This window comes from Rhea pennata, chromosome 1 (assembly GCF_028389875.1).
Source record: "Rhea pennata isolate bPtePen1 chromosome 1, bPtePen1.pri, whole genome shotgun sequence".
Lineage (NCBI taxonomy): Eukaryota > Metazoa > Chordata > Aves > Rheiformes > Rheidae > Rhea > Rhea pennata.
The window spans coordinates 100,215,834-100,232,913 of record NC_084663.1 but is presented as its reverse complement, the minus strand read 5'-3'; the positions used below and the strand labels follow the sequence as shown (position 1 = coordinate 100,232,913).

Genomic DNA, 17,080 nt, shown 5'->3' with positions numbered 1-17,080 from the left:
TGCTATGGAACACTGAAGAAGTCAAGACAACAATCTTCAATGTTATCTTTGTCATGAAGACATCCTTATTTATTTGAAACCAGCATTGTCAATATAATCAACCACATTTAATTGGCAAGCAAGTTCAGGGCTAGTTTTGAAGGCCAGCAAGATAGAATGTAAGACATGAAACTACAGTTCAGTTACTTACATTCCATTATTCAGTACAGCTAGTGTTTAAATAAGATAAAAAAAAATCCAGTTAACAGCAACTTGAAGTGCTTTCTGCTTACTTCTCCACAAGTTTGATACTTGAGAAGAAATTATGATGAGTCATACTTTGCAAAGAGTCCCATAACAGTCATACAATTCTGTTCCCTTTTTTTGCAAGGAATTTTGTGTATATAGCCATTTCAAGACCATAGCATGCAAAACATCAAAAAAAACTTATCAGTTTTAAATGGATACACAGACTGATTATGAAACACAGTATAATTCTTCTCTTCCTGCAATTAATTAATTCTCAAGCTAGACTGATCTTATGAAAAATTCTTAACTGCCCCTTCGAAAAACTAATGTGTTTTGATGGATGACTGTACACATGCTTTAAAGCTTTTCAGTAATTACTTGCATTTTCTTAGATAGAAGAATGTCTTGTCACCTCACATAAGCATTAATGGTGCCCTTACAACTTGTTTTTTAATCATCTGCCTGTCAAGCCATGCTAAATTAACATGGGTCAACAGATGTGTTAGGCTATACCAGAACAGATTTTCAGGTCAACTGTTTGAAGCCTTGTTTAACACTCCTGGTTCTTTTCACATGCCCCACTTTCCTTGCAGCAGTCTTGGTGGTGCCAAGCAGTTCTGAAACATTCTAGACCAATGTTATCTTAAAGGACTCACGTGTCCTCTGCTACAGTGTGATTTACAGTACGTTAAGCAATGCAGAGGATTTATTGCAATACAATAAGTACATCTTGCATTTTTCCCACCCCTAAGTAGTGTTTTCCAATAAATTACTTCCAAGCTTGCCTGATCATATGCCTCAGTACATTACTGTAACTTCTATTAGCTGCCAAGCTTTTTGGATTTTCTTGCAGTGGGTCACTAATCACTAACCACTGAAGTCAAATATTAAGGTAATGGGGGGGCAGGGGAGCACAGAAGGAAAGGAAAGAACCAACAACAACAGAAAAAAAGGAAAAAACACACTAGCAGCCACAGTAGGGTAGAATATCATTCTTTCTGATGATTGATTTTCACAGTATTTTAACTTTGTTTTTCAGCTAATCCTTCTGCAGATAGACAGATTTAAGTCTGTGGAAAACATGTTCACTGTTAAATTCCATGACTTGTATTGTCATAAAATTTATTGGCAAAAATCTATTTAGAGGTTTAAATATATATGAGAAATCAGAGAAACCACAACAGTGTCATTTGTTAACAGGTAGCATATTGACATATTACTGGATTGATCCTATATAGCTATTCCAAAAGGATGCATTTTGTATGCTGTAGAGAAATACTGTATTTTCTTACTAAAAATCTTTAGAATTGGGGTTTCAAAAAAATTTTCACCTTTGAAACTACTGTTTCAAATTGTCCTGAAATCTCTAAAATCAGACAGAATATATTACTCTACTGTTTAATACTTATGCCTGAACAACCAGTTCAAAGAAAAACATCTGAATTAGCCAGAGCCCCACAAACTGATCTTTTATCGGGGGGGGGGGGGGGGGGGAGGCTCAGGCAGAATACAGTATAGTCACGTGAAGAGTATTCTCACAACCACCCTTAGGGTATCTAAGCTGCAAATCTAGTCAATAGGCACTCCAAAAAGCGATGCATATGAGTAACCTACTACAGCTTTTCATGAACCCCTCCTTTTCTACCTGTTAACTTAAGATGTGCAGGATCCTTATTTAGTCTAACTAGGCATCTTATGTAGATGCCTACAGCAAAATGAGACATGGTATCCTTCACCTTTGCGCAAAGAATCCATTTTTAGAACCAGTAAGAAATTTTTCAGAAAGGCAAAGAAAACATAAGAAGCCTTCCTAAATGTTAACTGCTTAAGAATACAGATCTTTTCTGAAGGCAGAGCACAACTCATTTTTGAATGCAGCCATGGCATGATGTATCTTAAGCAATTCTAGAATCTGCACTTAATGTAGTAAAAGTAAGTTTATTCCATGATCATCTACTTCTAAACATTTCACTTTTTACTGAAATTTTCCATTCTTGATCATAGTCCAAGGAAAACATGCACAGGAAGTTTGAAGAAAGTATTTTCTCCTCTATACCTAAAAACAGTTGAACTTAGAAGTTTTCTAAAGCACACCTAACGGAAACTTATACTTAACTAAAATAAAAGACTGAGTACTGGATTTTATATTCCTAAACACATGCAAACGTGCATCAAATTTTGTCTGCTTCATAATAAAATCAATAGAAATATTTAATAAAAGATTATCTGTCCTCAGTAACAGGTTGCTTTGTTGCATCGGGCAAAGGATACCAAGATAGTGAGCAGTTCAAGGTTAACACAAACACATCACCCTCTTGAAGTGTGTCTTAAATTGTCTTCGATTTTAAAAGAATAATCCCAGTTTACTAATACAGCACTGAAAGGCTAAACCTCTCATTTTATTTCTGCATACACAATTTGCAGTCCTATACTTTTTGTCTCAGGCCCAGTAGAACCTATATCTAGTTTCACAACTTTCACAATCATTTTGTTATGGTAAGTCTTCAATTATCACCTTTGGCCAAGTTGTTTTTGTCTGGCAGAATTTGTGACATCTCATCAACAGTACTACATACAAGCCAACTGCAAACTAACCACTTATAAAAAATTTTAACCTAAAAAGTAAATCCAAATGCTAATCTCTTTCAATGCAGTAACAATCAATAATTCTGACTGGTATGATTGGTACAGAATGAAGCAACCCCTTTCTGCTCACACAGCAGGGAAAAAAAAAACTCAATAGCAACAGCTTTGAAACAGCCATAACAAAATATCTTTTAATGAAAGAGAAATTATGCTGTAGATGCATGAAAGTGTGTGTAAGGGAGTTGTTACATGCTATAACCCAAGCTGGTTAACATGACTAACATCTGAAAGCTCTGGGAAGCCACCTGCTAGTGTTTGAGGATTCTTCTCTGTACAATGAACTATACACTGTAAACATCTTAATATCAAGTGCACTCTCTTCAATATGTGAATTTTGAAAAGCTAGGTTAAATCTCAAAGTCCATGACATGACACAATGAATGGAATATCTTAAAATTCTCAAAATAACCCTTCCAAAATTCTTGCTCCTTTTATTTTTATATATATACGCATACATACACACACACACATATATGTATATATATGCCTTCTTAACTTAAAGACTAAAGCCACATTCAAAACTATTCATATTTATCACTTTTATTTTTCAGGGTTACTCGGTCTGCGTATCATCTGTCTGCATAACAGACAAAAGATCCTCCTCCATGGATATTGCTATGTTCAATACAGGCAGACATTCAACAGCAGTCTAAACTTTTTCTTTTTTTTCTTTCTCTCTTTTTTTTTTAATGTGGACATATATTTATAGAACAGCTCCTACAATTTGCCAATTTCCAGAGCTTTCTAAAAAATTCTTATTATATGAAAGATATCTTTAAGTAAGTCACTTAAATATTTTTAGGTAAATTTTCTATATTCAAAAACAAGCAAGGAAATTAAGAATGACCACACAAGGCCAGGCTGAATGTTATACTTCATGTCGTTTGAAAGGTATGTTCCTACATTTTCTGTAAAACCCACTTCCAACAGAAAACTTCAATATCACTTTAATAGGTGCACCCCTAATGTAATTCTCAGAGAGGTTTTAAATATCCCCATTGAAGCTCACAGAACAACTAAGAGAGAAAATAGGACTAAATCCACCTTCTATTAAATAAAAAACAGTACTGAACCACATCCCAAAATGATGTAGAAATTACATTTGCATAAATTGTACAAAGATTTCTAACAACAATATAGGAGCAGATGATGGTAAACCAGAAATGGCTTAGAAAATTTTCAAGCCTCAACATTAAGAATACTGCACCTACCTCTAAAAATACCCAGACATTAAGAAAATATACATTTTCACACTAAATTATTAGAGTTCTGTTGTTCTGTTTTGACGCAGAGTTAAGTGCTTCAGTTACCATCAGTTTAACTCCCCAGGCAAGGGAAGGCATGGAAAAAAATGGAGTCAGACTTGTAAGTGTAGCTTAACTAACAGCCTAAAATAGCTTATTCAAACCAAAATTCTGATCTTTCTTAAGAGGGTCTGTCTCATGACCTCCAAAGCTGAAGTTAAGTGCTGTTTCTCACCGAGAATGCAAAAATGGAGCAGCACACTTCTATTTCTGTAAGACTTATAGTTGATTATTTTTCTTTCATCAAATAAGGAATTACAGTAAAACTAGCATAGAGTCACTCCTCCCTTCCTCCGCAAACAAACATACTCTCCACATGCTCTCTTCCCAGTTTTTCTAAGTTTTAGATCCTACGCTACAGATTTGCCATACAGAAACTGAATTACAGGGTGGAGTGCACTGACATCACCTACACCTTACTTCTGTTCATAATACTTGTAACTTCCCCTTCACTGCTGCTTCTACCTTTGCACTGAGGGAAGTAGTTCTCTACAATCCCCAGAACTACTTTTCATGTATTCAGGTAACTGCTAACATGAATTGTTGTTGTTACACTTTGATTACAGTGAAACAAGAAAAAAGATTTTGGAATTAATTCACTGTGTTACAAGAGGGGAAAAATAAATAAAAAAAAGAAAAAGAAAAACAAGTCCTGAACACAAAAATCATGAGAGATCGCCTTCAAGAGTTTAAACTGAGAGCTAAGGAACTGCAGCTCGTTGGAGAAGATAGCTGTGCAACTGTACAGGAAGAAGAGCAAGAAGAGCTTGAACAGCAGGCTATCATTTATGAAAAAGAACCCGTAACTGAGAGGCACTTGCATGAAATCCAAAAGCTTCAGAATGAAATTAATGATTTGGTGGAAGAGGTTCGTAAGTTCAGTCAACAACAAAAAACCCTAGTATCTTCAATGAGAAGGTTCAGTGTCCTTAAAAAGGAATCTAACATAGCAAGAGAAGTTAAAATTCAAGCAGAGCACATTAGCAAATGTTTGGATGAACTATCAAAAACAGTGAAAAAAGCTGAAAATGAACATGGGTCATCATCTGCCATAGTAAGAATTCTGTCTTCCCACCATGCTTTCCTATTCCAGCGTTACCAAAATGCTATGCTCTCATACAATGATGCTATAACTGCTAAGCAAGAAAAATGCAGACTATTTATTGTTCGCCAGCTGGAAGTTGCTGGTAAAGAGGTATCTGATGAAGAAGTCAATAATATGCTCCAACAAGGAAAATGGGAGATTTTCAATGAAAATCTGCTCACTGAAGTCAAAATAACCAAAGCACAGCTTTCAGAGATTGAACAGAGACACAGAGAACTAGTCAATCTGGAAAACCAGATCAAAGACTTGAAGGAACTTTTTATACAGATATCAATTCTGGTGGAGGAGCAAGGGGAGATGATCAACAACATTGAAATGACTATGAACAATACTCAAGAATACGTTCAAATATCAGGGGAAAAATTTGGGCTTGCAGTCAAGTATCGAAAGAGGAATCCTTGTAAAGCAGTATGTTGCTGGTGCTGCCCATGCTGCAGATGACAAAAGAAATAAGCTATCTGTAATACTAATGGTTTCTATTTAGTAAACTTATCAGTCTCAGGATCCCTCTGTTCTTCCCACTCGCTCCTTCTTCCACACATCTAACCAAAAATCTGTATCTGTTTTTCCAAACAGACCTGGAAGAATATGAAGGGATCTTCATCTGTTCCTGAATTTTATAGTTTTCACACACATACACACACACAAAAAAAGACTCAGAGGAATGAATTCAAAGGACAGAAATAACGCATTTTTGTTTTTTCACACTTTAATAGCCCAAGTTTTCTCCAGAAGATAAACCACAATGTGGCAGCCAAGTGCTTTTGGGAAGTATTAACAATATTTTTAATCTCAAACAGGCAGGATTCATAAGACCGGTTTAATTACCTTTTATATATTAAAAATAGGTATTTTTAATTTCTTTGTGTTTTGAGCACTCATGTTAACTTGATTCAAATTAAGTTTTTCTTGATCTAAATATCTACAAAAAAATCCATACATACAGCAGACATGCTCAGTAAAAATCATGAGCCTGAGGCTTAAAGCAAAAAAAGTATCTTAAGGGTTCAAGAACCACAATGAAATCAGAACAGTGAGAGACTGCTGTAGTACTGTAGCTAGTAGTTACTTTCAAGAAAAGTTGAATTTCAGATCGGGGGGACAAGAAAAAGGAGCTGAACATCTTAACACCATGAAATAATGTTAGTGTTGTATAACATGCACTGTTCTCTGGCATGTGAAATGCACATTGAGTTATCCATTTTAACAGCGTATCTTACAGATAGGTATTTTCTGAACATATTAAAGATCATTAACAGCAAAGGATCACATCACCAAACCTAGAGACTTTTGCCAAGAGCCTGCTAAGAAACCAAGCGTTAACAGACTGATATTTGCATTATTCAACTATGCAGGCAGACCCCTATTGGGTAAAGGGTAGAGAAAAATAACACTTCTATTACACAATGATAAGACATGTTCCTGCTGCTGCCAAGCCTATACAACTAGGCAGCTGGGAGGAACTTGGAAATATCCCAACCAGTCTGTTTCTCAAAGCAGGACAAGAATTTCTAACCTGGATAGGAGCTGCTTGCAGCTCTCATCCACTGCTTCTCTGACAAGAACCTGGTTGTGTCCTCTCTATGCCCTCCCATTAGATAGCTGTAGACAGTAATAAGATCTCCCCTTATGGCTGAGCAAACCCAGCTCTCTCAGCCTCTCTGCCTATGTCATCTGCACCAGCTCCCAACCAGCAAGGGCTCTCTCCAGTATATCAGTGTCTGTCTTCAGCATCTCTCTTGTAGCAGGGAGTCTAAATCTGGGCACAGTATTTGACTTTGTTTATTTGTATTATTACATGAGTGGCCAAAAGAACCAATGAGGGTTTGCAGATCACTGTTTCCATGAAATTCTGCTCACAGTTAGAGAAGCTCAGGATCTTCACTTAAGAGTGCAAGTTAGATGCCCAAAAATTGTTATACAAGTCTCTCAACTTTAAGCATAGCAGTTTACTCAAATCGCTGTAACTGCAGCAAAAGCCAATGCTTTTTTTTAAGAATATGAATGGAACATGTGAAAGACTTATTCTTTCCTGTTTCTAGCTATATAAAAAAAAAAGCCATCATCTTATTTCTTTACATCTAACACATATCAAATTAGTCAGTTTTGTCAGCCTCTACGCCACTTAAACTACACACAACAAAACATTTAATCTTCAAGCTCCACATTTTTAAAAGTGGAACATAAATTACATTAGAAATCCTGGAGCATATGCAAGTATCTGGACATTCTTATTTAACGATACACTGAAAATGTTAGTAGCAAAAAAACACTCAGCATAAAAAAAGATTTTGTGCTCTGTGATACATAACATGATGTTATGCATTTTACAATGTGTACTTGGTATTCTAAATATCTCCCCACAATAAGACATTTTAGTTAATTTTACCTTAAAAACTTTAATTTGCAACCTAGTTTAATCATTTAGATTACAGACTCCAGATATTCTACATCTACAGATAAACTGAGTCTTATCTGCTTGCTACTACTTCATGCCTGGAAGACCTGCAACAGAATTCAGTCCAAAAATGTTAGCAAGGATTAGATAAGAAGCAAACACACAGCTCCCTGTTTCTTTTTGTATTAGCTCCATGAGACAGACTGATGGCTGCACATCCTCCAGTCTTCAGCAGCACCAGGCTATCAACAGTGTTTGCCTGTCTCACCTTTTTATTTCTATTTACTTTTTACTTCCTATGTAGTGTTCCTTTTCTTTTTTTTTTAAAAAAAAAAAATCTATCTTTTCAAGCTTTAGTTTCATTCATAACAATACTGTTGCCATGCCTGAATGTCAGTGTCCATGTATTTCCTTAAAGAAAATATATATATATATATATATTTTCTTTAACTCGGAATTATTTAAATCACATCTGACAGTGGGACTGGTATTACAAAGAGTATAAAAAAGTATGTTCCTATCTTTTCGTGGAAAATAAACAGACAGTTTACTCCCATCATCTTCACCAAACATATATCTTCAGTGGAAAAACAGTTGATAAAACCTAAAGTTGCCTAAGAATCTACTTTTAAGATTTAATAGCTCTACAATTCAGAGGTATTTTTAATTCCATTTTATGCAGCCTGCTGGTTTTGTTCTTTTTCAACCTTCTAATAAGGTACGTTCATGTGTCCCCTGATGTTATAAGCTGTTGAAATGAGGGGGAAAGCTAACAGCAGCTAGCCATTGCCTCAACCCATGTCTAAAGATAACTTTTTTGTTCTTATGAAATGGCTGAATTAACAAGATGGGAAGTATACCACTGCTTTATTTTGCAGCAACAGATCTTTTTGCAGTAAAGAAATAGCAAGTGGATGTGGAATGCTTTTTGCCTTCCACAATCTCACTTGTTGGCTTCTAGTCTGCACCCAGCCCCATTTGGAACTGAATGAGAAATTGCTCTAATGAAATTCTTAAAAATAAATAAATAAATAAATAAAAATAAATAAATAAATAAATAAATAAATAATGCAACTGAGGTAAAAGAGTTATTTCCAAAAAACTCCCCAAGAATGCATTCCTAAATTCCTATATGCTGTGCAAAAACACAATCAATACCACCTTATCTGGATGCAGTCAGAAAAGTCAGAACAAATGGCATTGCGATGCTACAGGACACTGAGTGCGCTGAATGTCTGATTTTTTTCTACTAGCATGCAATTAATCTACATATTGAAAGATTTACGAAATTATTGCCATGCTGCAAACTTTAGAAACAGGTGGATGCTTTCCACTTCAGCTTAGAATTACAACTGAAATTAACTATTAAAGATCAGAGGTCCAAACGTTAAACTGAAAACGAAGATTACCTACACAGTAGAGAACATAAATCAGATAATGGCACCACTGATGCTATTCTATTAAATAACCTCCCTCATCTGTTATATATATGATAACCACCTTTATATTCCAAGGACAGAGTAGAAACAAATCAATAGGTAATAGGATGAAAAAAGATGCTACACTCAACATGCTTTCATCTATATGTATAGATGTATGCACACATATGTAACTATACACACACACACATATATGGATAGATGCATACATTTTTTATTCCTGTTTTTATTTTTAAAACACAAGGTATGTAAGAGTCACCCTCCCTGCCTCAGCCCTTAAAAAGAAAGGCATTACTGTACTTTTGTGACAGATTGTCTCTACTAGGGTTAACAGAAGAGCAAACCAACATGCAGAAACTGCTATGTGCTTAGCAACATCCCCCACGGCAGAAGTGTTCACATAAGCATTCTTCTCTGCAAGAAAAATGTGTTTCTGGGCAGGGACTTTTAAAGAGACCATGTTTATTTCAAAGATACAATAGTTGTAGTTTAAATCATGCAAGAAAATTCAAGTTTCAATAATACCCATGAAGACAGCTACCTATCCATTAGCAACTAAATAATTCAAGCAGTTTACAGCTATTTTGGGGTTAGAAAACAGCAAAACAGCAATGTATATAACATGCTGAAGAAGAGCTGAGAAGACAGAAAAACTGAAAGACTTATAGAAAACTTTTTTGTAATAAGTGCTATTAACGGAAATTAATTAGCATAACTACAACTTACATTATCATCATGAGAATTTTATATTGAGTATTCATAATGATCAGAATTTTCTTTATCTATATGGTTTTGCAGAACAGTAAATTAAAGCAGAGTTGCTAGTATGCTAATAAGTACGAAACATTAATAACTACAGTCCTTCATCACTGAAATAATAGGTAGGAAGTAGATTTCTACCAAGAAAAATACCTGCCTAGGGATCTGTCTGGTATTAAAAAAGGAAAAAAAAAAACAGCCATAGCACACGAACTTCTAAAATTTACTCTTGTAGGTATTTGTATCAAAGCTTTAAAAGGAAAAAAAAGAAAGAAAGAAGGAAAAAAAATAGTAAAACCAGACTCCTGTAGTTCTTCTATTTCCTTACATATTATGAAGTGGTATAATGCAGAAGAAAACAATTCTAAAAGGAAGAAAAATCATTACTGATAAGAGCTGCAAGAATTCTTACTTTCTATAACTGAATTTCCTTGTCAGTAATAGACTGATTATCTAAAGCATTTCTGCTTTTCTATGTAGCCTACATGGGCAAAGCAAACAAATTAAATAGTAACATGCTAAAGACATGCCAAAGCCCAAGTTTAACATCTTAAAGTTCTGATGGTATTGACTATTATTTGTTCTTAGTACAAATTACTTTAAGACAACTGTTTTAAAATGATATTGCAACCTCCATGGCTGGGAATAGATAACACAATGGTACCACCATACCAATTCAGTTTGAATCAGGTATCATATTGAACAATACCAAAATTCTTATTATTCTGATGTTACTGTAATACAGCATCCATTGTACTAATCTTATGCCCACACAGAACAGTCCAGACCATTCCTTTTCTACTACACTTCTTCCCAAACAGTGCTCAAGCTCACTACCCCCAATCCATTCCTTCATTCAGGAGGACGAAGAGAGTCATATTACTCTTTTCTCTTCTTCTGCCAGCAGTGCTTCTTTTTCTCCCCAGCAAAAAGCAGGCACACATACACAGGCATGCTATGGGACTAGGGCATTTCATGATACGATTGATAAGGATGGGAGAAAAGACAGTAAAAGGTAGAGAAGGCCAACCCCAGTCTGGCAGCAAAGGCTGCATCCCAAACTGTTCTTCATGATGAAGCCAGATCCCTCTATCTATCGTAAGTCATGGTGGTATCTTGGTATCAACATCATGGAGAATGCAAATGCTAGCACTACTCACAGCTGACAAAGAACAACAAATGTCTAAGGAGACATTAAGTGACATAAATTACCACTTACATACAGTACTTTGCAGAGAAGATCTTTGCTTGTTTTGACAGATAAAAAAAAGAACTACATATTCTGGGGAAGCGTTCCGTTTCTCAAGGAAAAAGAAGAAACAAAATACTTAAGGGAAAATCTCTCTCTCTATATATATATTTTTTAAGTCATAAAAAGGGTTTTTTCCCCTCACTTATTTTCCGCCTATAATAAAATACACACATTTTTTTCAAGAGACTCTACTCTCACACCTCAAAGATTTTAAAAGTATCCCAAAGGAGATAATTTTCCACGTATTTCATGAAAGAACTTGAGATCCAATTGCACAGCCTTCCATACATGATGATTAAAACTCCTTCACTGCACACCTCACAATCTTAGCTAGACAATATATCCAAAATTATTCTCCCACCTCTCCCTCTCTGTTTCTGGAGATGACTTTTACAAACGGAAAAAAATGTTAAATTGATGTACTTCGGATAAGGATTTAATGTCAAAGACTCCCAATCTTTCTTGGTGACTATTAAGTGCATCACAGTTGAAGGTATTGCCTGTTCCTTTCTTGGGGACTTTTTGTTGTTGAGTTTTGTTTTAAATAACTATCTCTGTAGCAGCAGATGAGAACATACTGAATGTGAATGAATAAATAGAGGACAGTGGACAAACCTGTCATCAGATTGCGGCAGCTTAGAAAAAAGATGGAGAACAGTTTCATTTAAATGCTACTAGCAGAAATTTACTTTCATGAAACATACCCTACAGTTACAGAAAACATGACCTTTTCACATGAAAAAAACTCATCTTGTTATCTAAATCAGAATATTTTTTTCTTTTAATCTTGAAAAATATAAGAGATATATTTAAATAAAGGAACCTTATGATTCAACATATATTTTACCTGATGTATCACATCAAAATTTGCTTACCTGAGTAGAAAAGGGGATTTTCAACGATCTTTTTAGACTATTTTTGCAAGGACAGTTAGTTCCTACAATAACTGTACTACTGAGCAATACCAATTTCACATGGGTAAAGGCAAGAGACCAAGACTAGATTTAATTTATTCATCTCACCCATTCTGAAAGGCAAGACAGCTGAGTAATTAGCCTATATGTTGCACTGCAACCACTCACAGCATGTGCTACCACTTACCCAGCCACAGAAATCATGCTGAATGGATGAAGAAAGGAGGAAGAAGGTAAGACTTCAAGAACAAGTGAGATAGTTCAGAATATGCAAGAAAAGATGAGTACATCAGGGAATATGTTATTTATTAGTACAGAATCACAGTTTTATTTTATTCCCTCTTGGAATCATTATTTAATAATTAATGTTCTAAAAACATTGAACAACAGCATTCTCCTGAATTCAAATTCTAATTTTCAGAACAGCAGCAACTACAAATGAAACAGGATAAAAACTCCAGTAAGCCTTTATTTACCTGATATAGACTGGAATTTCTATTTCAAGTTTTGCTTTTACATCCGCTGAGATAGTCCATGAACATAAAGGTTAGGAAGAAAACTACCTATATTAGAAACAAAGAAGAGTGTTCCAAGAAACTAGAATTCTGGTCCAGAGACAAATTCCTGCCTTCTAACTATTGCTACCACTCCAGTATCATTCTTTTCTGATACAACCTTTATTAGCTAGTATAAATAAAATGTAAAATAATTCAAACAAGGTATTGATAACCTGGTAATTGGAATATTCCTTTTACAAGTACAAGGGTTAAATGTAATAGGAAAAAAGATCAAAAGAAAAAAAAAGAGGAAGTAGGAGGAGGATTTAAGATTCTGAGTAGTGGTATATTTCAAGGCTATATCTTAGCTATCAGCCATAAATATTTGACTTCTCTTGATCTGACTGGTAAAATTATTTTTTTCCAGATAGTTAAAAGCCCAGAAACACAAAAGACAATGGAAAAAAAGGAAATTGTCTTTTTGCTGTGTATCTACAGCAGGTCAAAAACAAAAAAAAAAAAAAAAAAAAGGAAGAAAAGACAGTGAGAGAGAGGGAGAGAGAAAAGAAGGAAAAAGAGAGAGAAAGAATGAAGGTTAAAGGACGGAGAGGTGGGGAGACATCAGGTACATCTAACAGTGCATATACAACAGTTCTATTGTGGTCAGCAAACACACTCCAAAGGAATGAAAGGGGATGAGCTATGACTTAGTTTCCTTTATTACTTTAAAATAAGCATTTATTAGTTTTAATAAACATTATTTAATAAAGAATTAGTAGGTGTTTTGTATTTAAGCCTACAAATAACATACTAGAAATTCACGCACCTACAGACAATAACAAGAATAAAAGTTGAAACTGGTTTTCTGTTTCTCCTTGTTCCTTTTAAGTGTTGGAGGAACAAAGCAACAGTCCAAACAACAGGGACACACTTGTGGAGTGAGGAGATCACAGAGTAGGGGTCTTGTCTGGCATGAAATTACAATTCTATTCCATGAAAAGAGAAATATATGATGCTCTTCATTCCAAGCGCATGGGAGAGAAGGGACTTACATAAACAATACTCCAGCTTTTCTGTATTTAAAGTATTCAGAGGTGACTGCATTGTTTGTATTGAATACTGCCCTTCCTGCATGCATGCATGAACTCCATATGCACTAATTAGAAGTTTAGCAAGATTTTAGGTAATTTATTGCTACATGGACACCAAGTTTTTGACATTACTATTTATGCTCATTATTTATTTTATTTTTTTACTGTTATGCTTACTATTTATTTCTCATTACATGATATTTTCCAAACAAACTAATATCTTCTCTCTGAGGTACACACAAAAAGCTGAACCTCCTTAGAAGAGAGAAATATTAGAAAAGGAGAACTTTCACAACAATTTTGGAAATCTGCTGTTTCTCCTTTATTCTGCTCTTAACACACATTTTCCTCAACAAATCCCTAAAAATGAAAATGTATATTTTTTGTATATACATTTATATACATAAATGTGTGTGTGTATATATATGTGTGTATGTGTGTATATATATATATATATATATATATATATGCATACACACACACACAAAAAAAATATATTTTTCCTCCCTCACATACATATACACACCCATGCACACATGCAATGGGACTCTTATTCGGTGAACGAGTGACATGTACTTATACTCCCCAAAGTCATCCTCAGGCAACAGAAGGTGCAAATGAGGTTTCATCTCATTTGCTAAGCACTATATTTCCCATATCACACATTACATTTCCATACCACACACTTATGACCAAGCACTCCAGTTTCACAACTTGCAGGCTGCATAGAACAAATTTTCCTTCAAATGCTGAAACAAGTTCTAGGGTTTATGAAATCGGAAGATGCCTGGTATGCAGCAACTAAACAAATACAGATACCAAACAGGAAACAAAGACAATCTCACTAAAGAATAACTGGGTTGCTTGGCAGAAGTGAGATGTTAGAAAAACAAATTCTGTTTTAAAGCCTGAGGCTCAATCAATTTGAAGACAATAACATCAATGAATTTAATTTAGTCACTATTAGACTCAGCTAATATACTCTGCCTTCCGATTAAATACTAACACGGGTTGAAAAGCAGGATTACATCTCGGAGAAGTGTGCAGCCTCTGTGCAGGTACAACCAACTGCTCACATAAGCTTTATGACAGCATTAAGAAATATAATTTTTATTTTCATTAAAAAATCTAAAATATTTAGAAACACTGCACAGTTGTCTATTGTCAGTTTCGTTTTCAGAAGAACAGATTTGAGTTAAACTACCTGCAGTAAGACAGCTTTATTGTCTCCCCTATGCCACTACTATTCAGACAGCAATGGAAGTTATAATCTAATCTATTTTTCAACATACATACTATTAGCTTTCTGAACTACACTCTATTTGATCAAAATTGATTAGGCAATTTCACTCTCCAACCTTAAACCTCAAAGGAGCATCATCATTACTCCATAAAAGAGGTCTCCTCTTAACTATAAGCAGAGATTCTTAACGGTATTACTGAAACATTGTATAATTACTGAAACAGGAAAATCCTACACCTACCACACACAGATTGTCCTGGTAAACTATTTGCTACTTTCAGATTTCATTTCTTAGCTTCAAAAGAAAATTTGTTCTCATCAATTTTTTACAGCTAGATTTAATAAAATATGCTGTAATTAATGATATTTTCCAAAACCTAAGTTTTAAGTATAGTAATTAATGAATGTATAGCTGTTCTGTGAAAAAAAAAGAAATTAAATATTCTGAAACCCTAAACTCTTTTTTAAATTAAAACACATGCACTGAAGCAAAAGCAAATACCAAATACTATTAAAGTAAGCTTTCTTTAATGAGGTTTAGCTGAGAGTGCATCAGCAGCACCACCATGTGTTAGGTGAACAAGATGTATTTATTGACAAGTGTTTACCAGTATTGCAGAATATAACAGTTATTATAATTTATGGAATTAATGTAGGCCTAAATAGTAACAACATTTTTTTTATACAAAGCTGTTACAAAAAACTTGCACAGCTTTTCACCTATCATACCATTTGAAGCAATACTAAAATCTTAAGTTTTTTTTTAAAAAATACATCCTCATTATTCTTCCATTGCTACTGAAGAATAAGAGAAAAGTATCCCTAAAAAGGGCTAAATAAAAAGATCTAATATCTGATAGAGATAGTATATCTATATTATATTAGAGATCAGTATATCACCACATGCAACTGAAGAGGGAAAGGAGAAGGAAAGAAAGAAAAGACTGTCTTGGCTAATATATTCAGATCGAATTTCATAAATACAGTAAACACTATTATTATTTAGTGATAAAATTACAATGCTATCAAAGTACTATATACTTATTTATACTATACACAAATTCTTCTTCCGTATGATTACTGAAATTCAAAATTTACTAAGTTTCAGATTATTAGAACATTTGCTATTATTACTTACACTAACATAGGTTTCCCCGATATCTTAGGGCTCTTTAAAACTTCTATCATGGCTTGTTTTGTTTCTTCCATTCTCGCTATGTCACTGGAATCCACGACAAAGATCACACCATAGGACTCAGCATAGTAATTGCTCCAGATGTCTCGAATTCGTCTTCCACCTCCTAAATCAAAGATGGTGACTTCAAATCGTCCCTGTTTAAGGTCAATCTTCGAAAAACCAACTGTGGGAGCTACGTCTTCAGGAGACTCTGACAGAGTTAAAACAAGAAAACCTTCAGTAAAAGTTTCCTTAGTGATTTAAAGAGGATTTTACATTGTGATTTGTGTAGCAAAATTTATGTTGCAAAGACAAGGGGCAATTCCCCCCTTAGTGACAACCTATTGCTAACAACATACTTTACATTAACATTTTCACTTTCCTCAGGTAATATCTGTCATTTCATATTCATTTAAATAGGAGCACCAGGAAAAGAAAAACAATTTTAAAAAGTGCTATTGGTACCAATTGTGGTTTTAAACATTAAAAACACAGTCTGAATAAAAAATGACATTGTTGTGGTACTAATCCAATTTTGAGAAACAATACAAACAAAACGTTTAATGTATTATGATCTGAGCACCTCACATTCTGCTATAATTGCTTTACACACACACACATTGCTGAAACTGCTTTAAACGTTCAAACCATGGGCTGAGATTAAGTGAATGCCTGAATAACTTTTAAAGAATCTGAGACCAGGTTCTTCTGAGGTGAAACTACTTCACTCCCTTTATTCAAGGTCTGGGAGTTTTTTGTTGTTGTTTGTGAGTTTGTTGTTTGCTTTTTGTTTTGTTTTGTTGAGTTTGCCATGCAAAATGCTTTTTTGCTGCAGCTGTATATTAATGCTTTTGCTGGCTGTCTCCTTCTCCAGCTGGCAAAAAAAGCCCTGCATCTGCCTCACATTATTGAGTTGTCTCTGCAGGGGTGAGTTAATTGGATTTCTGCAATTGTTTCACAGAGCTTGGCAGTACAAGGTCAGAGAACCATACATAGAATTCAGCTTGTATAGAGGGAGACCTGAAGG

The 17,080-nt window shown here is 34.7% G+C and overlaps 2 protein-coding genes across 7 annotated transcripts in view; one reads left to right on the top strand and one right to left on the bottom strand.

Moving 5' to 3' along the window:
• ARL13B (ADP ribosylation factor like GTPase 13B) overlaps positions 1-17,080 on the bottom strand; it is a 50,006-nt gene that overhangs the window by 24,375 nt on the left and 8,551 nt on the right. For all 6 annotated transcript variants that reach the window (XM_062597043.1, XM_062597002.1, XM_062597011.1 and 3 more), the window contains exon 4: positions 16,015-16,264. In XM_062597043.1, coding sequence (XP_062453027.1) covers positions 16,015-16,264 — 250 coding nt within the window. The remainder of the gene's footprint in view (positions 1-16,014; positions 16,265-17,080) is intronic.
• On the top strand, positions 4,846-5,724 carry STX19 (syntaxin 19). Its single transcript, XM_062572656.1, has one exon. The coding sequence runs from the start codon at positions 4,846-4,848 to the stop codon at positions 5,722-5,724; it is 879 nt and encodes a 292-aa protein (XP_062428640.1).

Coding starts and splice junctions, on each gene's coding strand:
- STX19 (XM_062572656.1), top strand. CDS start 4,846: ATGAGAGATCGCCTTCAAGAGTTTAAACTGAGAGCTAAGGAACTGCAG.